The sequence below is a fragment of the Cervus elaphus genome, chromosome 25, assembly GCF_910594005.1.
Source record: "Cervus elaphus chromosome 25, mCerEla1.1, whole genome shotgun sequence".
NCBI lineage: Eukaryota > Metazoa > Chordata > Mammalia > Artiodactyla > Cervidae > Cervus > Cervus elaphus.
The window spans coordinates 4,253,815-4,277,095 of NC_057839.1; the positions used below are offsets into that span (position 1 = coordinate 4,253,815).

General features: G+C 48.4%; 1 protein-coding gene across 2 annotated transcripts in view; it reads right to left on the reverse strand.

Moving 5' to 3' along the window:
- The window catches only part of SLIT3 (slit guidance ligand 3), a 721,395-nt gene that overhangs the window by 124,915 nt on the left and 573,199 nt on the right, over positions 1–23,281 (reverse strand). For both annotated transcript variants that reach the window (XM_043887427.1, XM_043887428.1), the window contains exons 10-12: positions 20,605–20,676; positions 14,602–14,673; positions 10,899–10,970 (exon numbers count right to left, since the gene is read on the reverse strand). In XM_043887427.1, coding sequence (XP_043743362.1) covers positions 10,899–10,970; positions 14,602–14,673; positions 20,605–20,676 — 216 coding nt within the window. The remainder of the gene's footprint in view (positions 1–10,898; positions 10,971–14,601; positions 14,674–20,604; positions 20,677–23,281) is intronic.

Below are 23,281 nucleotides of genomic sequence, written 5' to 3' on the forward strand. Positions count from 1 at the left end.
TGGTGGTGGATTTAACCAAGGTGACAGCGAGGCTCCAGCCCACCTGGGGGCAAAGTTCATGCCTCGCCCACCACACGGAGAGAAAAACCCGTACTCTGCCCCTGTACTTGGTGGAAGGTGATCCCTGTCCCTGGGGAGCTACTTTTGCTAGCTTGGAAATGCACCTGGGCACACTTCAGGCTGATCCAGGTCTGGCTGGGTCTGGAAGACTGCTTGCCTCTTGGCTGTGAAGAGGCCTCAGGAGTCCCGCTGGCTCTTAGGGAGGCCCCGGCACCAGGCGGGTGGGATGGGATGCCCTCTGAAACACTCACTAAACTTCCACAGGCACAAAGGCAGGCTCTTCCCTGAGTGGCCTGCACCTGTACAAAGCAGGGTCTCAACCTTCAGAGACCGCTGCCTAAATGCTGACTGGGGAGCTGCTACTTGGCCCTGTGCTTCTTTCCTTGCACAGGAGGCCTTGAGGCCTGTGCTCCCGACTTCTCACACAAGGCAGACCAGGGGACAGCAACAAAGCAGAGACAACAGCATCCCTTATGCAAGACGGGATGCTCCAGTTCACCTCGTCCAAGAGACAACCTGGTACTCAAGGGCCAAGTTTCGATACCCCAACTAGGTCTCAGCTTGATGGCCTGTTGTATCCAGTGAGGGGGAAGGGGTTGGAGGTATATTCTGTTCATAAATATTTCCCCAGAAGCAGATCCAACCATCTATCAGGGCCATCTGCTCCCAGACCCACCTCCCAAAGGAAACTCAGAGGTCATCTAAACAGAAAAGAGATGGAGGTTGGTGGGGAGGAGGGGTTGAGATGATCCTGTCAGGTGAACCTGGGGCCACATGACCTAACAGGTAATAAACACTATGTATGGCCAGGCACTCCCCCAGCCCTTTACAAATATTCACCTCCTGAATCTCCCGACAGCCTCAGGAGGTGAGTGCCCCCTCCGTCCGACAGATGACACCTCTGGCACACAAAAAGTCCAAGTGCCTGTGACTGAAGTGGCACAACTAGTAAGTGGTAGGTCGAGATTTGGATCCATGCTATTGTCGTTCAAAGACTTTGCTCCTCCTCCGACTGTGGGAAGTGCCTGAAGCTTATGGGAGGAGGTAGAAGTAGGTTTTTTTGTAGCCACTCCCATTAACTTAGTGATGATCCTACAATGAAAGGAAAGCACAGAGCTGCTCCCCTCAGAGGAGATCAAGGCGAGCGGCGCAAACACATCGCTTCTGATGTGCGTCTAACCGTCAGCTCTGAGGCACTCTGCCACCCCCCTCTTCACGGAGCACTTTCAGCTTCCACACATGTTCCATGTCAAGAGGTATTAGCACTCAGCCCATGGACTAACCAACCTAAGAATGCTGCTGAGAGAGTATCCTTTCCAGCAGAAAAAGCAAGGTGGGCAACAGAAGCCATGGAGAGTGTCAGAGCTGGAGCCTGGGGTGGAGAGAGGTGGGAATGAAATATCCAGAGTCCTGGGTCTGGGCTGAGGAAGGGCCCCTGCCTCCACGCCTGCTGCGGGTCAGGCCTGGCTTGACCGGAAGAATCCCAGGGGCTTCCATCACTCACAGCAGCTTGTAGCCTCCTCCACTCAGGGTCCAGGGAATAGGAGGAGATGGGCCATAGAAGGGAAGTGAGGTTCACCCTGACCCCCACCCCCAGTCCCCCTGAGGAGGCCACATGTTTGGGGTTCACTTGACAGCAGCTATTCTTTCTCATGATTGGCTCTGCCCTTGCCCACATCCCTTCCTCCACTAAGATTCCCGTGAGCTCACAGCCTTTGCCACGAGGTGGAGAAAACACCAACATCTGGAGTCAGGTTTAATGATAAACTTCATCAAAATCACCTTGGCAACGCCAGTGGTTCACACGTTGATTCAGTGGCCTGAGCTCTCATTTGAGTGGTATTTATATTCTCCACATCTGCCCGCAGGTTTGCGGAAGACAGCAGCTTAAGGCTATTCCTCCTACTTATACTGTGTTTGTCTGCAAATGCCAAAAGCATAAAGCAAACCCCAATGCACAAGGAGTTCTTAGGAAACTGGTGTCAAGAAAGAGGGTAGTGGCCACTTCCTGGAGAATAAGTGAAGCCCTCCCAGGAAAGAGATGGGACAGGAGGATGAGCCCAGGTTCCTGCCAGGAACCTGGGTGCTTCATGGAACCTCCTTTTCTTAAAGTGAGGTGGGGGCAGGGGGGGGGAGGCGGGCGTGGTCACTTTCTGTTTCATAAACACTCAGATGTTTATCATGCTATGGAGGGGAAAGATGGTACCCACGACCTCAGGGCATAACACTTTCTCTGCCTCCTCCAGTAGGGGAATCATTTTTCAAGAATAGGTTACAGGCTAGATGCCCAGTGGTGGGATTGCTGGGTCATACAGAGATGTGGATGGACCTAGAGTCTGTCATATAGAATGAAGTAAGTCAGAAAGAAAAAAACAAATACTGTGTGTTAACGCATATAAATGGAATCTAGAAAAAAATGGTACAGATGAACCTATTTCCAGGGCAGGAAAAGAGATGCAGACATAGAGAATGGATATGTGGACACAGTGGGGGTAGGAGAGGGTGGGAAGAATTGGGAGATTAGAACTGACATGTCTATGTGCACGCATGCGAAGTCACTTTAGTCATGTCTGAGCTTGAGTCGCGTCCGACTCTGTGCGGCCTTATGAGCTGCAGCCCGCCAGGCTTCTCTGTCCATGGGATTCTCCAGGCGTGAATCCTGGAGTGGGTCATCATACCCTCCTCCAGGGGATCTTTGCAACTCAGGGATCAAACCCGTGTCTCCTGCATCGGCAGGCAGGGTCTTTACCACTGAGCCACCTGGGAAGCCCCAGACGTGTACATGCCGCATTGCGACAATAGACAGCTAGTGGGATGCTGCTAAAGGCGCAGAGAGCTCAGCCCCTGTGGGGTGGGGTGGGTGGGAGTGAGGTTCGGAAGGGAGGGGATACACGCACATGTCCAGCAGAGACCAACGCAGCACCGTAAAGCAATTATATTCCAGTAAAAAGGGATGGGCTGCAAAAGCTCTGTTATGAAAACAAAAAGTCAGTGTGTCCCTGTGAGTGTTTCCCACCATTAAGCACTGGCATAAACTATTAGTGAGGATGCCAACTAGGGAGTCATTCTGGACCCTGATTAAGCTGCAGTATTTAGAGTTGACCCCTTTGTATCTTCCCTTTTAAAATCTTTTCTTTAGAATTAACCCTCTGCCATCCTGAAACTCTTTATCTACTAAGTATAATAAGGGCTACTCTCTTGTCTTAGAATAAACATGCTCTCATCCCTCCCATATGAAATATGAGGGATTTATTTTGACCTTTGGTAACCTCCTGAGGCTTCCCGGTGGTTCAGTGAGTAAAGAACCTGCCTGCAATGCAGGAGACACTGGAGATGCAGGTTCAACCCCCAGGTTGGGAAGATCCTCTGGAGTAGGAAGTGGCAAACCACTCTAGGATTCTTTCCTGGGAAATCCCATGGACAAAGAAGCCTGGTGGATTACAGTCCACGGGGTCCCAAAGAGTCAGACACAACTGAGCATGCATGCAAGGCAACCAGAGGGAAGCTGACATACTGACAAATCATACGAGGGAGCCAGCACCTGGTCTCAGGAGATGGAGGGCTTGTGTGATCTGGCTTGCTTCTTTCTTCCCTAACAGCTACTAGGGTCACACTTGCCTATCTGATTGCTACCTAGCTCTGAATCAGTCCTTTAAGAGGGATAAACCCTTTAAGAAGGATAAACCATTCACTCAATGACCAAAGCATTGAATGATTCCAAAATTTAAGTCTCCCTAAGAGACTCAGTTTCCCTTAGGAAGCTCCAGATACACAAGAGAGGGAAGAATTCCTCCCTCAAGAATGCATGACAAGGCTTCCCTGGTGACTCAGTGGTAAAGAATCCGCCTGCCAATGCAGAAGTTACAGGTTCAATCCCTGATCCAAGAAGATTCCACATACTTCAGAGCAACCAAGTTCATGGGACACAACTACTAAAACCCCTGTGGCGGCCGCAACTACTGAAGCCCGTGTGCCCTAGATCCGGAGCTCTGCAGTGAGAAGCCACTGCAGTGAGAAGCCTGTGCGCCACACTCTAAGAGGGCAGTCCCTGCTCGCCGCAACTAGAGAAAGCCTGCGTGCAGCAAGGAAGACCCAGAGCAGCCAAAAAAAAAAAAACAACAATGCGTGACAGGGACTTTCCTGGCTAAGACTCCACACTCCCGATGAAGGAGGCCTGGGTTTGATCCCTGGTCATGCTGGAGAAGACTCCTGAGAGTCCCTTGGACTGCAAGAAGATCAAACGAGTCATTCCTAAAGGAAATCAGTCCTGAATATTCACTGGAAGGACTGATGCTGAAGCTGAAGCTCCAATACTTTGGCCACCTGATGCGAAGAAAAGAAAAGACCCAAGACCCATTGGAAAAGACCCTGATGCTGGGAAAGATTGAGGGCAGGAGGGGAAGGGGCAACAGAGGATGAGATGGTTGATGGCATCACCAACTCAATGGACAGGAGTTTGAGCAAACTCTGGGAGATGGTGAAGGACAGGGAAGCCTGGTGTGCTGCAGTCCATGGGGTCACAAAGAGTGGGACCCGGCTTAGCAGCTGATCAATAACAGGGAACTAGGATACTAAGAGTTTGAATGCCACGACTAAAGATCCCACGTGCCTCAGCGAGGTTCTGCACTCGGCAACAAAGATCTTGCTGCAACTAAGACCTGGCGCAGACAAGTAAATTAAAAAACAAAAATAAGAGGAACGCATTACAAAGTAAGCCTGCTTCTACTTCTGGAGAGAATTCTCATCATCTCCCGTCAGCCCAGTCTTTAAAAACAAGCAGCTTCTTGACTGGCCTCTCACTGAGTTCAGGGCAAACTTTGGTGGGATGAGGACAGTGACCTCGAGGAAGTGCACAGGAGATGGGGGGCCCGTGATTTAGACTGAGGCTAACAGGAGGAGCTGAGTAACTAGCAGTCCCACGCTGCTTTCTCCTTGGCTTGAGGAATTCTTGTTTCGTGTATCACCAAACTAGCTCTGCAGATTGGCTCGTGACTGGCTCAGATGCAGACGTCTGGCTCCACCTTCAGGGTGCTCAGGTTCCATTGCTCCGTCACTTACACGCAATGGCCAAGTTACCTACGTCATCAGTTGCTGAGTTTCTACATCCGTAAAATGAGCCTCTCAACAATACCTTCCTCTTGGCATGGTTGTAAAGGTTAGAGGAGGTGACGTACATGAAACTGATTAGCACAGGTTCTGGAGCATATTAAGTCTTCAATAAATATTAGCTGTTATTATTAGCAGCGGTAGCTATACTAGTGAAATAGCTGGTGAGGGAAAGTGAGCTATAGGGAGTTAAGTTTTGCTCACTGCCCTGTAATTGGCAGGTTGCTTGGAAAACTCCAAGACCCTTCAATGGTCTTGTCTGCCTTCCAAGAAAATCAAACAACAGGTGCCTGGGTTGTCTTAACTTCTCCTAGCCCCAAGACAGCCTGGCTTGGGTTAAGACCTCCTGGAGCAGGTTTAACATCGACTGGAGCCAGGATTTATGAGAAAGCTTCCACCTCAAATGACTGCCCACCCCCGATGAGTGCCTCTCCCATGTGTGCCGTGCAATCAGTGAGCACTAACTGAATGCACTGACCCCCGGGGGGGCTGTAACACTGCAGCGTGATACCATCCATCCAAGGAAGAAGTGACAGCTCTGGAGACATGCTTGCTGCTTGCTTCCCCTGCATTCAGTTCAGTTTTCAGTCACTCAGTCGTGTCCAATTCTTTGCGACCCCATGAATCACAGCATGCCAGGCCTCCCTGTCCATCACCAACTCCTGGAGTTTACTCAAACTCATGTCCATTGAGTCAGTGATGCCATCTAGCAATCTCATCCTCTGTCATCCCTTTCTCCTCTTGCCCCCAGTCCCTCCCAGCATCAGGGTCTTTTCCAATGAGTCAACTCTTCGCATGAGGTGGCCAAAGTATTGGACTTTCAGCTTCAACATCAGTCCTTCCAATGAACACCCAGGACTGATCTTCTTTAGGATGGACTGGTTGGATCTCCTTGCAGTCCAAGGGACTCTCAAGAGTCTTCTCCAACCCCACAGTTCAAAAGCATCAATTCTTTGGCGCTCAGGTTTCTTCACAGTCCAACTCTCACATCCATACATGACCACTGGAAAAACCATAGCCTTGACTAGGCAGACCTTTGCTGGCAAAGTAATGTCTCTGCTTTTTAATATGTTGTCTAGGTTGGTGATAACTTTCCTTCCAAGGAGTAAGCGTCTTTTAATTTCATGGCTGCAGTCACCATCTGCAGTGATTTCAGAGCCCAAAAAATTATAATTAGGGAGGACCAACTCCTGAGCTGCAAAGTCACAAATCTGGGGACATTTTGGCTGGACACACTCAGGACCACAATCTCCATGAGCCCAGGAGCCAGGGTGGGCAGAGGGCATGGTGAAAATCTAAGCCTTCACACTAAGTTTCCAGTGATAAAGAAGGTGGATGAAGCCTGGGGGAAGAGGACAGGTCACTTCTCAGGTGATCAGGGTTGGGAAGACACATCCAGTGCCGTGTCCTGTGCTAGCCGTGGCTCTGAGATGTCTCCATGTGGGCAGTTTCAGTTCTCCGCAGCTTACAATGGAATCTCTCAACACACTTCTTCCCCAACTGGGCCCCTGACTTGCGTCCTAGCAGCCTGTTTCAAGGAAGAAAGCCGGCAGATTCGTTCACACCCTCAAAGATCATAAGGGTTGTTCCAACTAAACAACAAACGTGTGTTTATACAGATGAAAGTCTGTACTTTTAAGTCTGTAGTCAGTATTTATGCAGATGGAAGTCTGCAGGAACTGAATCTTTTAGGATTAATTACAGGGAGACATACTATTTTCAAACACACGAAGAATTGAGAATAGCCTTTTCTGAGTTTTGCGGGAGCCATGACTGAGGTTTAGTATAAGAAACAGCTGGGGTCCCTTCGTGTCTGCCTGGAGCTATCACAACTTTGTGAATCAGTTAGACTCCAATACAAAACGCAAAGTTAAAAAAAGAGAAAGCGCTTCCTGACCTTGTCAGTACGCTGGGAGAACCCACCACAGAACCCATCAGCACAAGAGCGCGGGGTTTGTGCCAGGGTGTGCGGGACAGGATTCCATACCAGTTGGGTGAGAAGCTGTCTGGGAAGCTCTGCAGATTTTGGAACTCCAGCTAAAGGAGGTGACTCTTGCGAGGCTGACACCCAGAAGACAGGGTACTGGACGTGCGGTCCCTTCCCAGGGCTGCTGAAGCTTGTTCATGGAGACCTGTTTGCTGCAGCCGCTGAGAAACTCTGAAGAGTGAGTTTCCCATTAGTGTTGGCCGTCTGCCCAAAGAAGCAGGGCAAGAAGATGACCCAGGAGGGCTGGGTACCTAACAGGCTGGCCTAGTGTGGTAGGATGGCTGAAAACTTTAGACACAGGGAAAGAGGGGATGGGCGGGCAGGACAACTAACCACAACACACCTGCTTTATTACGGGTTGAGCATGGACTCTGTTTATTGTAATATAGTGTGCTGGTCATGGAAACAGAGGGGCTGTCTCTTGTTTACAGTCATCTTTTTACTCTAATTTGATGTGTACAACATGAAAAGTACGGGCACGTGGGAATTTACAAAGAAGGGCCAGCTATATTTAAAATGGTTAACCAACAAGGTCGTACTATATATATCACAGAGAACTCTGCTCACTGTTACGAGGCAGCCTGGCTTGAAAGGGAGTTTGGGGGAGAATGGATACATCTATTTGCATGGCTGAGTTCCTTTGTTGTCCACCTGAAGCTATCACATTGTTAATCAGCTACACTCCAATATAAAACAAAAAGTCTTTTTTTTTTTAAGTGTCAGAAAGGAAACATCCAAGATCATTTTGGATGACAGAGACAGCTTGGCTTTTTGCTGTTGTTTTTCAGTCACTAAGTTGTGTTTGACTCTTTGTGACCCCATGGACTGCAACTGCCAGGCTTCCCTGTCTTTCACTATCTCCTGGAGTTGGCTCAAACTCATGTCTGTTGAGTCGATGATGCTGTCCAACCATTTCATCCTCTGTTGCCCCTTTCTCCTCCTGCCCTCAACCTTTCCCAGCATCAGGGTCTTTTCCAATGAGTTCGCTCTTCACATCAGACAGCCAAAGTAATGGAGCTTCAGCTTCAGCAGCAGTTCTTCCAACGAATACAGTTGCTCTGTGATGCAACCATAGTTTGAGAGACGGAGAGAGAAGAAAAAACACAAAACCCTTGCAGGAAGCTTTAAATAAAAGGAAAGGAAATTTCCCAGGCTAGCAGGGTATTCTAATCAGAGCCTTCTTATCAGAATGTCTCCAGTCTAACAAGAAGAAATCCTATCTATGGAGGGCAGAACGCTACATTAGATCTAATCAGAATCTGCTTTCTAATTGCTCAACACCAGGTCAGAGCCCAATAACGGCTATAGTTGCTGGTTCTTTCTGGAGAGTGAGGAACTTGAGTTGTGTCAACTCTTGGTCTTGAGAGAAGGGGAAAGCTTTGTCTTCACTCCCAGATATTCAACTCCATCAGCTCAAAGTAGCGAGATGCAATCAGAGTTTTTTCCCGGCCCATGCAAAGCTCTGGTCATCTTATGACTGCCCTTGGCTGGGAGCTGGAATCCAGTTCCTTTAAAAAACATGCATTCAGGACTTCCTTGATGGTCCAAGGGTTAAGAATCTGCTTTCCAATGTGGGGGATGGGGGTTTGATCTGTGATCAAGGAACTAAGACCCCACATGCTGTGGGGCAACCAAGCTCAGGCGCCACCACCAGAGAGAAGCCCATACACCGCAACGCAACTCCTTAGTGCCGCGCCCGAGGCCTGACCCGGCAGGTGAGACAGCAGACACATCAGCAGAGCGAGCGGCAAGAAACGCGGCCCCGGACGTGACTTTATGACACTTCTGCTGCTTGCCCTGCACCGTGCCAGGCACTTTGACGCATGCTATGTTTCTCCTTAATGCCTACAAGGGCATATAGCTTTCAACAATCAAAACATGACTGTAAAAGGATATTTACCCCAGTCCAGCGAAACACAATACCTCCGAATCTCCCTCTAGGCCACCCTATTGTTATCTTCTGGCAGGGGATTAATAGGTACAGCCAACTGGCCTTCTGGTGGCAGTTATAACTAACATTTTCTTTGCTCCAAGCAAAGAATACCATCTGTGAAACCCCCCAGCTCCCTGCAGAGCCCTGACATATCATTGTAACAAATAGCCACAAAGGCCCACCGAGGGCTGCGACCCTTGACCACTGATAGGTACACAGAGCCACACAGAGGGAGACAGAGGTGTGCAGGGCTGGACAAAGAGGAAGCAGAGAAAAAGACACAGAATTTTCTTTCTCTGGCTTTCCTCTTTGCTGAAACAAGCCTGCCCAGTGCTGTGATGGATATACTGCCTGAAAACTCGCTGGCCACCTCATTCAGGCGTGGTTCATGTGCCAATACTGAGTGAGGAGATTCTGTCCAGGGCTGAGTCTTACAGGGCACAGAAAGGGTAGAGAGCAGAGATGTGGGAAGAAAAGGCTAAAGGAAAAGCCTCACTGCCTTTTTCTTGAAGAATCTTGGGTGTCCCCATGTGACATGCCTTGTGGACCTTCTTCTATCCACCCTTATTCCTGACTGCCCACCCATCTAGAGATAAAACTTGACTACATTGTCAGCAAGCTTGTGATGGAGCTTCACTTAACTGCACATGGGAGGCAGGATGAGCCCCGGCCCCTTCTGTAAGGGGCCTGCAACTTGGAGGTGATTTTACAAGGGCACACATATGAGTGCACACGCGTACACACACACACACACACTCATCTGCACTCAGATGCATGCCTCTGGTAACATACATCTGGTGCTCTTCAGGGTTGTGGGGGCCCTCTGAGCCAGAGGGCCACGTAAGCTCTACTCCAGCCTCCACACCCATTTTCTGTGTGACTGAGGGCAAGTCATTTACCTCTCTGAAACTTGGTACTGTCCATTGCTCACAGAATACTCAAGATCATTTCCTAATACCAACAGGAATTATGATGTGCAGACATGGATGTGTGCGTGTGTATACACACATGTACACACACACACAGACTTCCCACACCCACAGCACATGCGTATAGATGCTATGGCTACCTGATCACAAGTCAGAGATAATTCTAGCCTGATCATAAAATCTTAAAATACAAGATGAGCTAAATTCCTTTCCTTGCCTCTCCATATAGAGTTCACTAGTAAGTGAACTTACTAGTAAGTGAATGTAAGTTCACTAGTAAGTGAATGTTCTTCAAACATTTAAGCTCAAATGACCAGAATGAAATAAATGCAAATAAGTAATCCCAGAGCTTAAAATTTGAGGCAAGAAATCCTTCTTTAAATTAAGTAAACACTTCCCCCCTCAGCCATATCTTTCCCAGATATCTTTCCCAGTCACTGATTATGCCTCTAATTATTTCACTGCCCCACCCCTACCTCCTTCAAGGTCACATGTTTACCGTCAGCTCTGTTTCAGCTTTAGTATTGGAATACTGTGCATAAACATTCTAGTTCCCTAAATTCTGAGCATTATCGCGGGATTCGACTCTGGCTTAATTTCTAGCCCCTCAAGCCTGAGGGTAGTGATTCTCGCTTGGGTCAGGCTCCCAAGCTGCATCACCTAGCTTGTTTACACTGACTTCAGCCTTCCTCTGCCAACTCCCTGGCTCTCTTTCCACCAACATGAGGCGGTGGAGGTGAGGGGTGGAGACCTCAAAACAATTTCTTTTTTCCTTTTAATGAGCACAAAGTCAAAAGAACTCTACAGAGCATGGCTCAAGGTTTGCAGAAAAGAGCCTGTAAACAGTTCTAGAGACAATACTAGTGACAAAGTTCCTACTCACAGCAGCTGTAGGGACACCAGCCCGTCAAATAGTCCCTTGGCAATCTCCGTGATCTTGTTCCCGTAGAGCACCCTGGAGAAGAGCAGAGGGGACAGTGGTCACCGTGCGTGAGAGGCCACTATCACCCCTTCACGCAGGAGGTCACCACCTCGGTCCACTCCGGTGGCATCTCAGCATTGCCTTCCCCAGCCCGCCTCTTCCCTCCTCCTCACCAGTGAGACTGTGGGCTCACGCCTCTGAGGCTGGAGGGACAGGCCGTCTGAGAGGCAAGGAGGAAAGGACTCCATCCTAATCTCCTCCTGGGCAGCCCCACTCAATAAATAATCCATAATAGGAAGACACAGTCCCTTTGTGGTGTCTCCTGGAGCTGCTAATATGACTCACACCCTGGCAATAAATAAGACGTGTGGGAAGCCAGCCAGCCTGTGTTTTCTTGTCTTCAATGGGTATTGATCAGGCTGAGCCCAGCCTACAGAATGTTTCCTTTTAATATCCTGTTGCATCCTAAGGAATTCCTGAACTGAGTCCTTTAATCATCCATCTAGACAGGGCTTTGGATATCTGGGGTCCTACCCAAATGGCTCAAGGACTGCTGAGTCAAGGATCAGCTCTTTGGAAAAACTAGGGAGCAAGGAACTGTTATTGCAGTAATAGCAGCTTCTACATTCCAGCCTCTTTTTTCTATTCTCTGAGCTCCAGGAACCAAGGAATTCTTTTTACTCTTCTCTTTTCCAGCCTATGGAGTACCTCACACTGGATCTCTTATTCAAGTGCTGGTCTCCGGTGACTCCTGACACACCCGAGGAAGTGTGGGGAAGAAGCCTCTTGAGTCTGGCTCCTCCACAGACACTGCTGGCTTCTCTCTGATCTCATCCATGGCGCAGACTTTGATGATCTCTTGAGTCCAGCCTCCTCTGAGATGGAGGGAACTTAGAAAGATTTTTTTTTTTAATGTTTCCCTCTTGAGGCCTGGAGCACACTGAATTAACCCAAGATTTGACTCCTGCTCAGATTGCAAATCCAGGCTGTGACATGTCTTTGAGGAGGCAAAATATTAGGATGAGGAAATGGTAAATGGGAGTGATAAACCCACGCCCCCATTTTCCAGATACCACTAGCAGTAAGTGTCCCGCTCAGCCTACAGGTGTGTTTCATTAATGTTTCAACAAATTAATGACTAAATAAAAGTCAGCATGATGGCTCAGGCTCCCATTTGTAATTCATATCAATGTCTCACTGCTCACTGTGCCAGACTGTCTGCTTGGCTTGGCGGATGTCTGACCCTCCAGTGCAGCAGAGGCTGGTGGGACGACAGGCAGGGTGGGGAAAGGAGGTGCTTGAATCACAGGTCCACATGGGGTGTGTCTAAGCCTCAGTGGGTCAAAGTCACTTTCTGGAGGCTGATGTGGGCTGTAGTCTATGTGGGGGCTTCTGGGCACAGACCTGTCTGCCTGTATCCTCAGCGCTTTCCTAGACTTCCCTTCCCACCTTTCCGATCTGGGCTTAAACACCTTGTCCTTGGAAGGTTCTCTTGAATATCTCAGTCAACATTTTCTTTCTTTCTGCATTTGATTTTTTTTAAAATTAAGTGACAATTTACATACATTAAATTAGTCATTTTCTATCACCTATTTTTTTTATTACCTAATCCATTTTCATTATGTCATGTTATATTATTATACACTTATTTATTTTAAACATTTTCTGTGTCTCCTCTATGGCTCCCTTTAATAGATTAATAGATCCCATGTGTGCGATGACATCATGTGGATTGTCCAAGGCTGGGTCCATAGAGCTGAAAACTGAACAGGATCTAACATGGTAAACGCCTGTCTGAGAGAATAATGAACAGGTATGGGGTAAAGGCTTTCTTGCCCTTTACTTCGGCCATTTCTCACTCTGGGTAGGGTGTGTTGTTGTTCAAAGCTCCTTGAGGCCAAGACTTGTCTGTCCAGGTCACTGCCACATTCTCAGTGCTTGTAAGGCTGCTCAGTACATAGTAAGCATCTATTGAATGGATGAATGCATATACTGGGGATGAGAAGCACTTCATTTAAACAACGCCCTGACAGAGTTCAGAATTAGCTAATGGCATGCCAATTTCCCATTTGGCAACCAGATTTTGAATTTCTTTTCCTGTAAGACAGGAAGCCTCTCATTGTCCTCAGCAGGTTCCCAGATCCCAGCAAAGAGAAAGCAGATGGGATAGGAGGGTGGGGGCAGGGACAGGATCCGGGGGGCAGACGGCTGCTCTCCCTCCTCCTCTGTGATCTTCAACACAATAAGCAGACGCTAATCTCACATACAATCCTGTCTTTGATATCCCAACCAGATGTTCTACCTGATAAATGAAACTAATTTACTCCGCCAGCAGCCGGCAACAGCTGAATCAAGAGACCTCCCTGTCTCCAGCCCCTTCCCAGTGGGATGGGGCCAGGTGGGGGAAAATGTGTATCTTGTTACCTGCCCACTCATCAATTAAACAAATAGGTTGCACAGAGAGACAAAGCACGGACAGCTCTCCTCTCAGCATCCTTACCCTTGCCAGGTTGGGCAGGTCACCAAATAACACAAATATCAACTGATGACACCTTAGCTGTATCTTATACTTCTCACGTTATCTCAGGATGTGGTATAGATGGGGATCAAGAGCATGGTTCTGGAGTCAGACTGCTTGGGTCTAAATCCTGCCTTTCTCACTTGTTACTGTGGACTCTGGATATCCAAAGTTACATTTGTTTATTCAACATGTCTTTTTTTTTTTTTTTTGGCACAATCACTACGTGCCAGGTACTGTTTGAGGTACCAGAGATTCAGCCAGGATCAAAAGAGATAAAAACCTCTGTTTGTGTGGAGTTGAGATGACCCAGTTTCTTCAACCATTAAAGACAGATGAGGACAGGTTTCATATTTTAGGTCCTTGTGAGGATGAAGCTTGCAAGCCTCCCAGAAGAGTACCAGGTACACACAGGAAGTGCTCAGTAAGTACTGCCAGAGATTGCTGTGACTGCAGTCATGAATGCATTGCGGGCAGGAGAGGTGTCACTGTGCCATTCCGCCTGTGAGGGACCAGGCATACAAGATGCAAGTGATGGTCCTTGTGCCACAGGGCAAGTCACCGCAGGGTGAAAACAAAGCTCTATGCCTTCCTGCCCCAGCGGGCCTCTGAGTCCCTGGTAGGCACAGCTTTCGTTCCATCTAATAGCCTGCTTTCAGGTTTCAAAATCAAAGAAAGGCTTACAGGATGGGGTTGATGCATTCTCTGAACAACAGCCATGAGGTTGGTTTGGAGAAAAAGCTTTAAAATCAGAGGAAGAAAATTAGATCCTCCCTAGACAAGGTCACATGCATGGAAAAAATGGGCACATGGTACTAATCATACATTACAATCCTCTCTCTCCATCTCCCTGGACAGTGCTGCTGAGGCACATGGGATGGAAAGGGGGATGCGGTTGGAGGAGAAGATGCATTTGAATTAGAAGCCAATAACTGGGAAGGCTGCTGGGCACTTAATCAATAAAAATAATGCATTAGGATTGTAGAAATATCCCCCAAGATCAATTTCCCCTGAAGAAATATTTGTTTCTTTTACCAGGTTGCCACAAGTGTGTAAGGAAACATAAAACCTTGATAAACACCTCCTGGAAAATATGGATTCATCCCTCTCCCACCCCCACCCCACATGCTTCTGCTCCCCACTTACAGTGACGTGAGCGATTTCAGACCCTGGAAGGCATCCGGAGCGATGTCCGAAATCTGATTCTTGCTGATGTCTCTGAAAAATTAACAGGAAAGTCTGAGAACACAGCTCAAAGGTATGATGTGGCCATATCTGAGGGGTGGACCAAGCACTGCAGATATGCAAAATGAGGAGGATGAATTCATCAGTCAATTTATTTATTTATAGTGCGAGAGCAGGGGCTTAAAGATCATTCAATTCAAATGCCTCATGATAAAATGCACTATATATGTGTATCACTCTTCTGGCTTTCAAAGAATGCTTACTCGTGGCACCTTGACTTTAACATATGGCCATGCCTATGGCAGCCTTCGTTTTGCAGGTGGGAAATGGCACCCAGTTAGATGGGGGCCTTACTGTAGGTTGCAGAACCAGGCAATTATAGCATAAATGAAGCAGAAGCCAGCTTCACCTAAACATAGCCCAGGGTTCCTGTAAGCCTCACCTTCTTACGTAATGTCTCGGCAAATGCTTACTTTTCTCCCCCAAAGTCCTGAGTCATTTTGCTTCCCCAGTGACTTCTCCTCCCTGACCTGAATGGAGGTTTTGAGCAGTGACTGAAATCAGGCCGTGTGGTGTAAAGATATCATGAGAGTCTCACGGTGACTTTGAGACATGGGATTGTCACTGGCAATACTCCTTGGACAGAAGCAAGCCCAGGGTGGGGAAGACCAGAAACAAGGTGAGTGAGAAGGATGCTGTGTGTTAGAAGGCAGCTAACCCAGCCTTGGGGCATTAGAATCTCCCTGATCAGGAGGTTGCTCACTTCTGAACACCCACATCTAGTTCTCACTAACAACATCTCCCTGAGTGCAGAGATATCTCTTAGGAGTCATTAGCTCAGAGACAGCCTCTGGGCTCCTGTCCCTGGATGTGAGGATGCTCCAATTTCCAGCTACAATAAACTCTGGTGCCTTTTCTTTAACAAAATAAATCAACGGGTCTTTGCTTTTGTGAAGAAGAGGGGAAGTTGGGGGTCTTGGAGGGTCAACAAGGAGGAGACGGGGGAATATTGAGAAGAAAGCACATCTAAGCAACTGCTTCCAGTGAGGTCAGATGCCCAACTCCCCTAGCCTCTTAAGTGCATTCCTTGAGCCTGTTTCTCTACTCCTTCTGCATGTGTGTGCTAAGACACTTCAGCTGTGTCCGACTCTTTGCAACCCTATGGGCTGTAGCCTGCTAGGCTCCTCTGTCCATGGGATTCTCCGGGAAAAGAATACTGGAGTGGGTTGCCTATTACCTCCTCCAGGGGATCCTCCTGACCCAGGGATTGAAACCCTGTTTCTTATGCTTCCTGCATTGGCAGGCAGATTCTTTACCACTAGCGCCCCCTGAGAAACTAGCCTTCAGAAGGGCTGCCCGACAACTTGTGCTTAGGTTTCTGCTCCCTTTCCTCCTTGTTTCCATGGCTTGTGAATTGAAAGCTACTTCTCAGGTTAAGGTTTCTTAGGCACAGCTGGTGGGCTTATCCCTTGAGCAGGCGAGATTGCCTCTAACAAATCCACAGATTGTGCTCGCAAACTCATCAGCTTACACCAGGCTTTTCTTCAGAGCTCTTTTTTTGTATGAGGGTCTTAACAAGCAAATGCCCCAGATTACCCTAATCTTGCTGGGCCTCAGCGTGGCTGCCTGGCAAGGCACTTCAGGCAAGTGCGCAGTCTGTACTTAGATCATTCCAGTGAGAAAGCCTGTTTTGTTTGGTGATTTGTGTGTGTGTGTGTGACATCCCCAGTGGGAGGTCCCTTCAAGGTCCTGAGTCCTCTACCATGTGAGAGAAAATTCTGTGGCCAGTGCGGAAGCCCTCTGCTTTAGTCTTGTCAGTGCAAACTAGTTTTCAGCTCACAACTAGACTCTTCTGCAAGCATCTTTCTCTAAGGACAAGGTGAGATGTCTCATGATTTGAAGATGCTGGGAGTAGACCTGGGATTGCCCCCCACCCCCACCACCAGTAGCTCAGCTGGTAGACACAAGCGATTTTGGTTCGATCCCTGGGTCAGGAAGATTCCCTGGAGGAGGGCATGGCAACCCATTCCAGTATTCTTGCCTGGAAAATTCCATGGACAGAGGAGCCTGGTGGGCTACAGTCTGTGGGGTCGCTAAGAGTTGGACATGACTGAGTGCCCAGGCATGCATGCATGCAGACACTGGAGAAGTGACAGTTTAGCTGGGAACTGACTGTGGTGGTTCTTAACTCTGTAGGAAGGGAATAGCAGCCGTGGGGGTAAAGGACTGGAGCGACAAGTGATCGGACACAGTGACTTGGGCACAGAACTGGCATGTGCAGTCTCCTTTCCACTTCATCGAGTTGGGTGCAGAAGGCGGTGGCCTGGACAGGAAGGCAGCCTAGTGAGGCTGACTGCCTGCCTGTGTCCATGCTTGGCCTCCCTCAGTCTACATCAGGTGGGCCAGAGCTGAGTCCTGGTGTCTGGGCCACCCTTGGCTAGTGGTTCTCAAACCACTAGAAGTTTATTAAAAATGCACCCACAGGAGCTCCCCTGAAGGTCCAGTGGTTAAGACTCCACGCTTCCAATGCAGGGAGCACAGGTTTGATCCCTGGTTGGGGCACTAAGATCCCACATGCCATGAAGTGAGGCTAAAAGATTTAAAAAAAAAATTAAACACACCCATAGAAAGTCTGATTTGGCCAACTGGGGAATTGGGGTTAGAAATCTGCATACATAACAAATCTCCAGGTGATTCCAAGGCAGGTGGTCCCTGAGATATACTTGAGACCAGTATTTCAAAACATGGTTAGTCTCAAACCTATCCCAGTCCCCTGGATGATGGAGAAGAAGTGGCCTTTGCAGGTTGTTCAGAACAGAGGTGGTAACTTCCAATGCTGATGAGGGTCAAGTGGGGGATATGAGCTTAAAACCACTAGAAGTTGGTGGAACTTGTGGAATATTGCTCTGCCTAAGAGCATGGGTGTGACCTTCAAGTGTCAGTGTTCCCGCTTAACCAGCCCTGTAAGACTGGGGCATCCTCCCTAACGCCTCCTACTCTCCCTCCTACTCTTTATTTTCTTGAGCTCCAAAATCACTGTGGATGGTGAACACAGCCATGAAATTAAAAGACGCCTGCTCCTTGGAAGAAATGCTATGACAAACCCAGACAGCATATTAAAAGAGAGAGGCATCATTTTTCCAACAAAGGTCCGTATAGTCAAAACTATGGTTTTTCCCAGTAGTCATGTATGAATTGAGGGTTGGACCATAAAAAAGGCTGAGAACCAGAGAACTGATGCTTTCAAACTGTGATGCTGGAGAAGACTCTCGAGAGTCCCTTGGGCTGCAAGGAGATCCAACCAGTCCATCCTAAAGGAAACCAACCCTGAATATTCACTGGAAGGACTGATGCTGAAGTTGAACTTCCAATACTTTGGCCACCTGATGCGAGAGCTGACTCATTGGAAAAAACCCTGATGCTGGGGTCTTTTCCTCCTGACAAGGGCAGGAGAAGGGGGCAACAGAGGATGAGATGGTTGACGGCATCACCGACTCAATAGATGTGAATGTGAGCAAACTCTGGGAGATAGTGAAGGACAGGGAAGCCTGGCATGCTGCAGTCCATGGGGTCGCAAAGAGTCAGAGTGACTGAACCACAGCACAACCTTTATATTAGATTTTACCTGGAAATACTCTTTTTACACCAAGCTGACCACTTGAAATTCATTCTATTCAGGGACAAAGCCATCCAATCAAGAAAACTTTTTTTTTTTTTTGTCATTGGAATGGAGATAAGAAGAGGACGTGGTTCATTCATTGTTGAAGGAAAACATCTTTCTGTGAGATAGTAGAGATAAACTGGCCACATACGCCTGGGAGGAATTCACTCTGTGTTTTAAAATCTGTTTTCACCAGGGACTTTATGTCTCCCAAGCCCTTGCACTTCAGTCTACATTTCTGACGTTCTATTAGTCAGAAAAAATTTTAAGTGCTCTCTCTTTCCTACCACCATCCTCTTGGGAAGGAAAAAAAGAGCATCATAGTAAATATCGATAGCATAAAAATGATCAAAAATGAAATTCACTCCCCAGGTCATACTGAGAAGGTCTTATGAATTTTGAATGCACAGATTGTGGCAATTCTAAGCGGATGGAGAAAGGACAGTAAAACATAGCCATGTTCTAAATTACCTGGACTTCACAAAAAATTAGAGTAGTCACTTAAATCATGCAAGAGATAGAGGTTGGGGCAGTGACTGAATTTGTCATTTTTCACTGAAATTACTATCTGGCTGCATAATCAAGCTGGGCTTTAAAAATGAATTGGGGGGTGTGGGGGTTATGGAGAGTGAGCTGGGAAAGCAGGGAGACCGGGAGATTAATGGACCAAGGTTTTAAATATTAAGGCCCATATTTATACAGCTCCTCCAGCAGGAGTGCTGCCTAGTGGAGGGAAGGAGTATGTGCTCAGGGCTGGCACATTACATTGGTTTCTACTTCTGGAACTGTACCAGGAGAAAATCTTGTTTGGTTTGGATTTCCAGGGAGATGGGAAGTTGGTTTCCCGATATCTGAGGGTAAAGCCTACCAATGCCACTGTTTCTCAGGGATGTTTATTTTTAACATAAAAGGAGCCGGCAGACACTTAACCTCTTTAATGTAGGCCCTCCTACTCAAGGGAGACTGATGAATCAGCCTGCAGTGGAAGGGAACAAATCAAGTCTGTGCCTATTTCTACCTCCTCTCTCTCCTTCGTTTGTCGGGAGCCAGAGAAAGGAAGCAAATGCACTGAAGATGGCATCGTGATTACTGGGCTATCATAAACGGTTTTTTAGGTTGGGAAAGGAATGAGAGCCTCCCTCCCAGGTTCTGCATATCTATGATGGCAATGGTGGGGGTGTATCTGAATCCTACTAGCCTCCCTTCAGAGCACCCCACTCCGACTGGCTCACAGAGAAGAGCTCACTGCAGTCGTGTGAAGGGGAGGGGTGGTGCTGACGATGTTGCCACGATGGTGGGGATGAAGGCAATGAGGCTCAGGATGCTGTCAGTCATGTTGGTGTCACCAGGAACTGATAGGATGTAGCGATGGCGTAATACTGGATATGGTGGTAATGGCAATGATGGGGATCATCACGGCTGAGGGTGATGATCTAATCTTCTTACCTCACTCAGAAAGATTAGAAAGTCCTGACCACGGGTCTAAACGGTCCATAGGATCTGGCCCTTACCTACCTTTCCAGCACAATCTCCGCCACTTTCCTTTTCATTCACTCCATTCTGCCTCACCATCCTGCAAACCATCCTGCGAGCTCATCTAGACTCCCTCCCTTCCTTCATTCAGGTCACCCACACACAGAGGATTTCATGGTCCAACCCGCCTGGAGATGGCCTCTCCATGACTCTCTTTCCTTCTTTTGTTTTATTTCATAAGATGGTACAGAAAACCCTGAGTGAACTTTTTGGCCAATCCAATACTTTCTAGTACTGATCAATTTGATATTTGCCGTCCCACTCGAATATGTAAGGGCCATCAGAGCAGACACCATTTCAGTTTGTCTTCTACCATAGATGCCAGCACAGTTCACACCAGTGGACACCTGCTGAGCATTTGTTAGCTGAATGTGTGCATGCTGGTAGGGGTGTAGCTATGGTGCTGTAGGATGATACAGAGTCACGGTCACATCTCTACTGAAGTGCTTACTTGAGGTCCACATCCCCAAAGCCAGAGGGCAGGAAAACAGTGAGATGGGACCTTTTTTTAGGCCAACTCAGTCCCACCTCCTACCCAGATAATTGTACTGCATTGTAGCTGGAGACGCCCTAAGCTCTGAGATGCCTGAACCCATACACCTCCCCATCTGAAGGCAACACTCAGGCCGCACCTCCCAGTCTTGGGAGACATTCCAGGTCTAACACTGAGTTCTCCTGAGCATGGTCATGCAGCTCCTTATCTGGGGAGACTGCCCACTACACCTATGACCCCCCAAACTGAAAAGATCTTTCTCGCTGGGGAGACTCACATGCGCTTCAGTTTCTTGTACTGGGTGAAGGCTCCAGCAGGGATGGATTTGATGGAGTTCTGTTCCAGGCGTCTGAGAAACAGAGCAGAGAAGAGTCGATTAACCATTTATCCATCAACAACTGGTTGCTGGGGGCCTTGAGGACAGGATGGTTTCTCCCGTCAACGGTGCACATTCTTGGACAAGAGAGACTTTGTAAACACTGTCCAAAAGCCAGAGACTCATGTTCTGGTGTCTGGGGGTGCCCAGCCCAGGGTCTAACTCCCCTGGGAGAAAGCTAGAAAAGATGACTTCTCCTTGAGGATGTTTGGTTCTTGCTGATGACAAGTTGTCTTTGGGAAGCAGTTGTCATCTTCAGGAAATGTTGTAGGAAGCAACCAGAGGGCTGAAAAAGCCAAAGGGATAAAGAGAAGGATGAGCAAAGAGAGATGAACAGATAGCATTGCCTGTCTATCCTGGAAGCAAGTCACCATTCAGTTAAAACCTCAAGTGCCCTGCTGCTGGCATGCTGCACAGGCAGACATGACCAAGGCCGATTCATTTCTGGGCTTTTCTTTCCTTAATGGAGGTATAACTGACACAGAACTTAATATTAATTTCAGGTGTACAACCTAATGATTCAATATTTGTTTCTGGGTTTTGAACTGGCTGTTCTAATATCATGGAGTCTACAAGTCTTTGAGCTCTGAGCCCGACATTCATCAAACTGGCTCCCTGACATCTGGAGGACCCCAGGGGCCCAGAATGGACCACTCCCCCAGGGCTGCTGCTGCAGTCTGTGGCTTTACTGTCTTATAGACTTTGCTGAAATGCTTCCTCCTCTATTACTCTAGAAAGAAGAAGAGACGCTGCAGGCTCAGGGCCCACAGCTTCCTCAGAAGAGAAGGAGCGTGGGGAGTGAGCATGCTTCTCCGTTCTTTATTCTTTCATCTCTCAAATGACTTCCCGTCACCCAGAACAGGTGTGGTGGGAAACAGGCATGAGTGGGAGGCAGGGCCCTCTATTAGAGGTGATGAATGAGGGCCTGGCCCAGGCTGAAGACTCAGCATCTCCTCCTCATCCATCTCCCGTCTCTCCGAGGTGTGGATCTTTTCATCATCTCCTCATTTGGCATGGATGAGCCCCAAACCCTTTGCTGGGATACAAAAAGATGTGTATGTGTGGAGGGGAGGGCTGGGGGAAGCAGAAGGAAGAGACGGGAGGAGCTGGCTCCCTTGGAGGCTACGTCTAGAGGAGGCACATTTCTGGCTGGGATGAACCCGTTCATCTTGAAGAGTAATCCCCGCTGCAGAAAAGGGGAGACAGTCATATTAATTTGTGCCCCTGCAATCTCGTCTTCATTGGGGGAAAGAGAGTATTTGTTACTAGAACCACTAATGGAGCAGTTTGCCAGCAATTTTCCCATTTCAAACAACATCTTAGCTGCTAATGTGGAATGGTTTGTCAGGCCTACCCATAACACAGACAAATCACTCTCTAGGCGGAAGGAAGGGGGTGAGGGGTGGGGAGGAGAAAGAGGAAGGGCGGGTGAGAGGAGAGAGGAGCATCAGGACAGATCATTCCTGGCTGCCGGATGAATCGAGTCTACAAATGAGACTGCCACAGTCTATTAAGAGAGTCTTTGTGGGGCTGGAACGGGCGGGGGTGTGCTCTGCTGGGCTCGTGGGCACAGGATGGCTGGACAGGGGCCTGGCTGGCTCACGGTGAGCCAAAAAGCATGCCACGAGGTTGCAGAGGCTGCGAGCTACGGGATACAGCCACCCACAGAGGCGGCAGATCTGGGCAGGCCGCCTTGACTGAGAGGGTCCAAGGACATTCTCATTTTCCAGCTGAGCAGAGTTCAGGAATTTCTCAGCCAAGGCAGCAGCTCTGTGGACTATTGGGGTGGCCAGTCGGGTGGCAAATGCTCTCCAGGAATCCTGGGATTCACCTGCCACTCTGGCAGGAGGCTGGGGGCTGGAGGATGCCTCTGGAGAGAACCACTCTCTGTAACGATGGCAACCCCTTCCACTCCTGCAAAAAGGACCCACCGCTCCCGGCTGAGGCCAGGAGCACGTGCAAGTCAGATCAGCCGGCTGCCCGTGCAGAGCGTCAGGATTAACGTCCACCTTAGTGAGGGGTGCCAGAGCTAAGGGAGGCGAGTCAGGGAGTAGAAGGTGATGTCTGTCCCCAGGAGTTTAATAATGTGGTGACAGAGATGAGCCCAAGACGGCCCATCACAGAACTAGATTTTATTGCTAATATAACAAGAAGAGCTGTCCTTTATGGAGTCGAGTTGATTTACGTCTCTTTCTCTCTCTGAGTCCTTACACTGTGGAGGCAAACTGTGTTAGTCCTATTTTGTGGATGAGGAAAATAAAACCTACAGGGACCCAATAGCCTATCCAAAGCGACAGAGCTTTAAGTGGCAGAGATGGCATCTTTCTTTTTCTACCCAGTGGATGCTCTGCATTCTCTGAAAACATGGAGAAACTGAGGCCCAGGGACTAAGGTAGCTTTCCCAAAGTCCCAGAAAAGTTTAAGGAGCGAGGATCCCAGTCCTCATCCGGAGACATCATGTACCCTCTGAAGTAGGTATTTCGTAAAAAAGGCTGTAGAAGTTGAGGGAAGGTGGAATATAGGAGTGTGTGTGTGTGTGTGTGTGTGTGTGTGTGTGTGTGTGTGTGTGTGTGTGTGT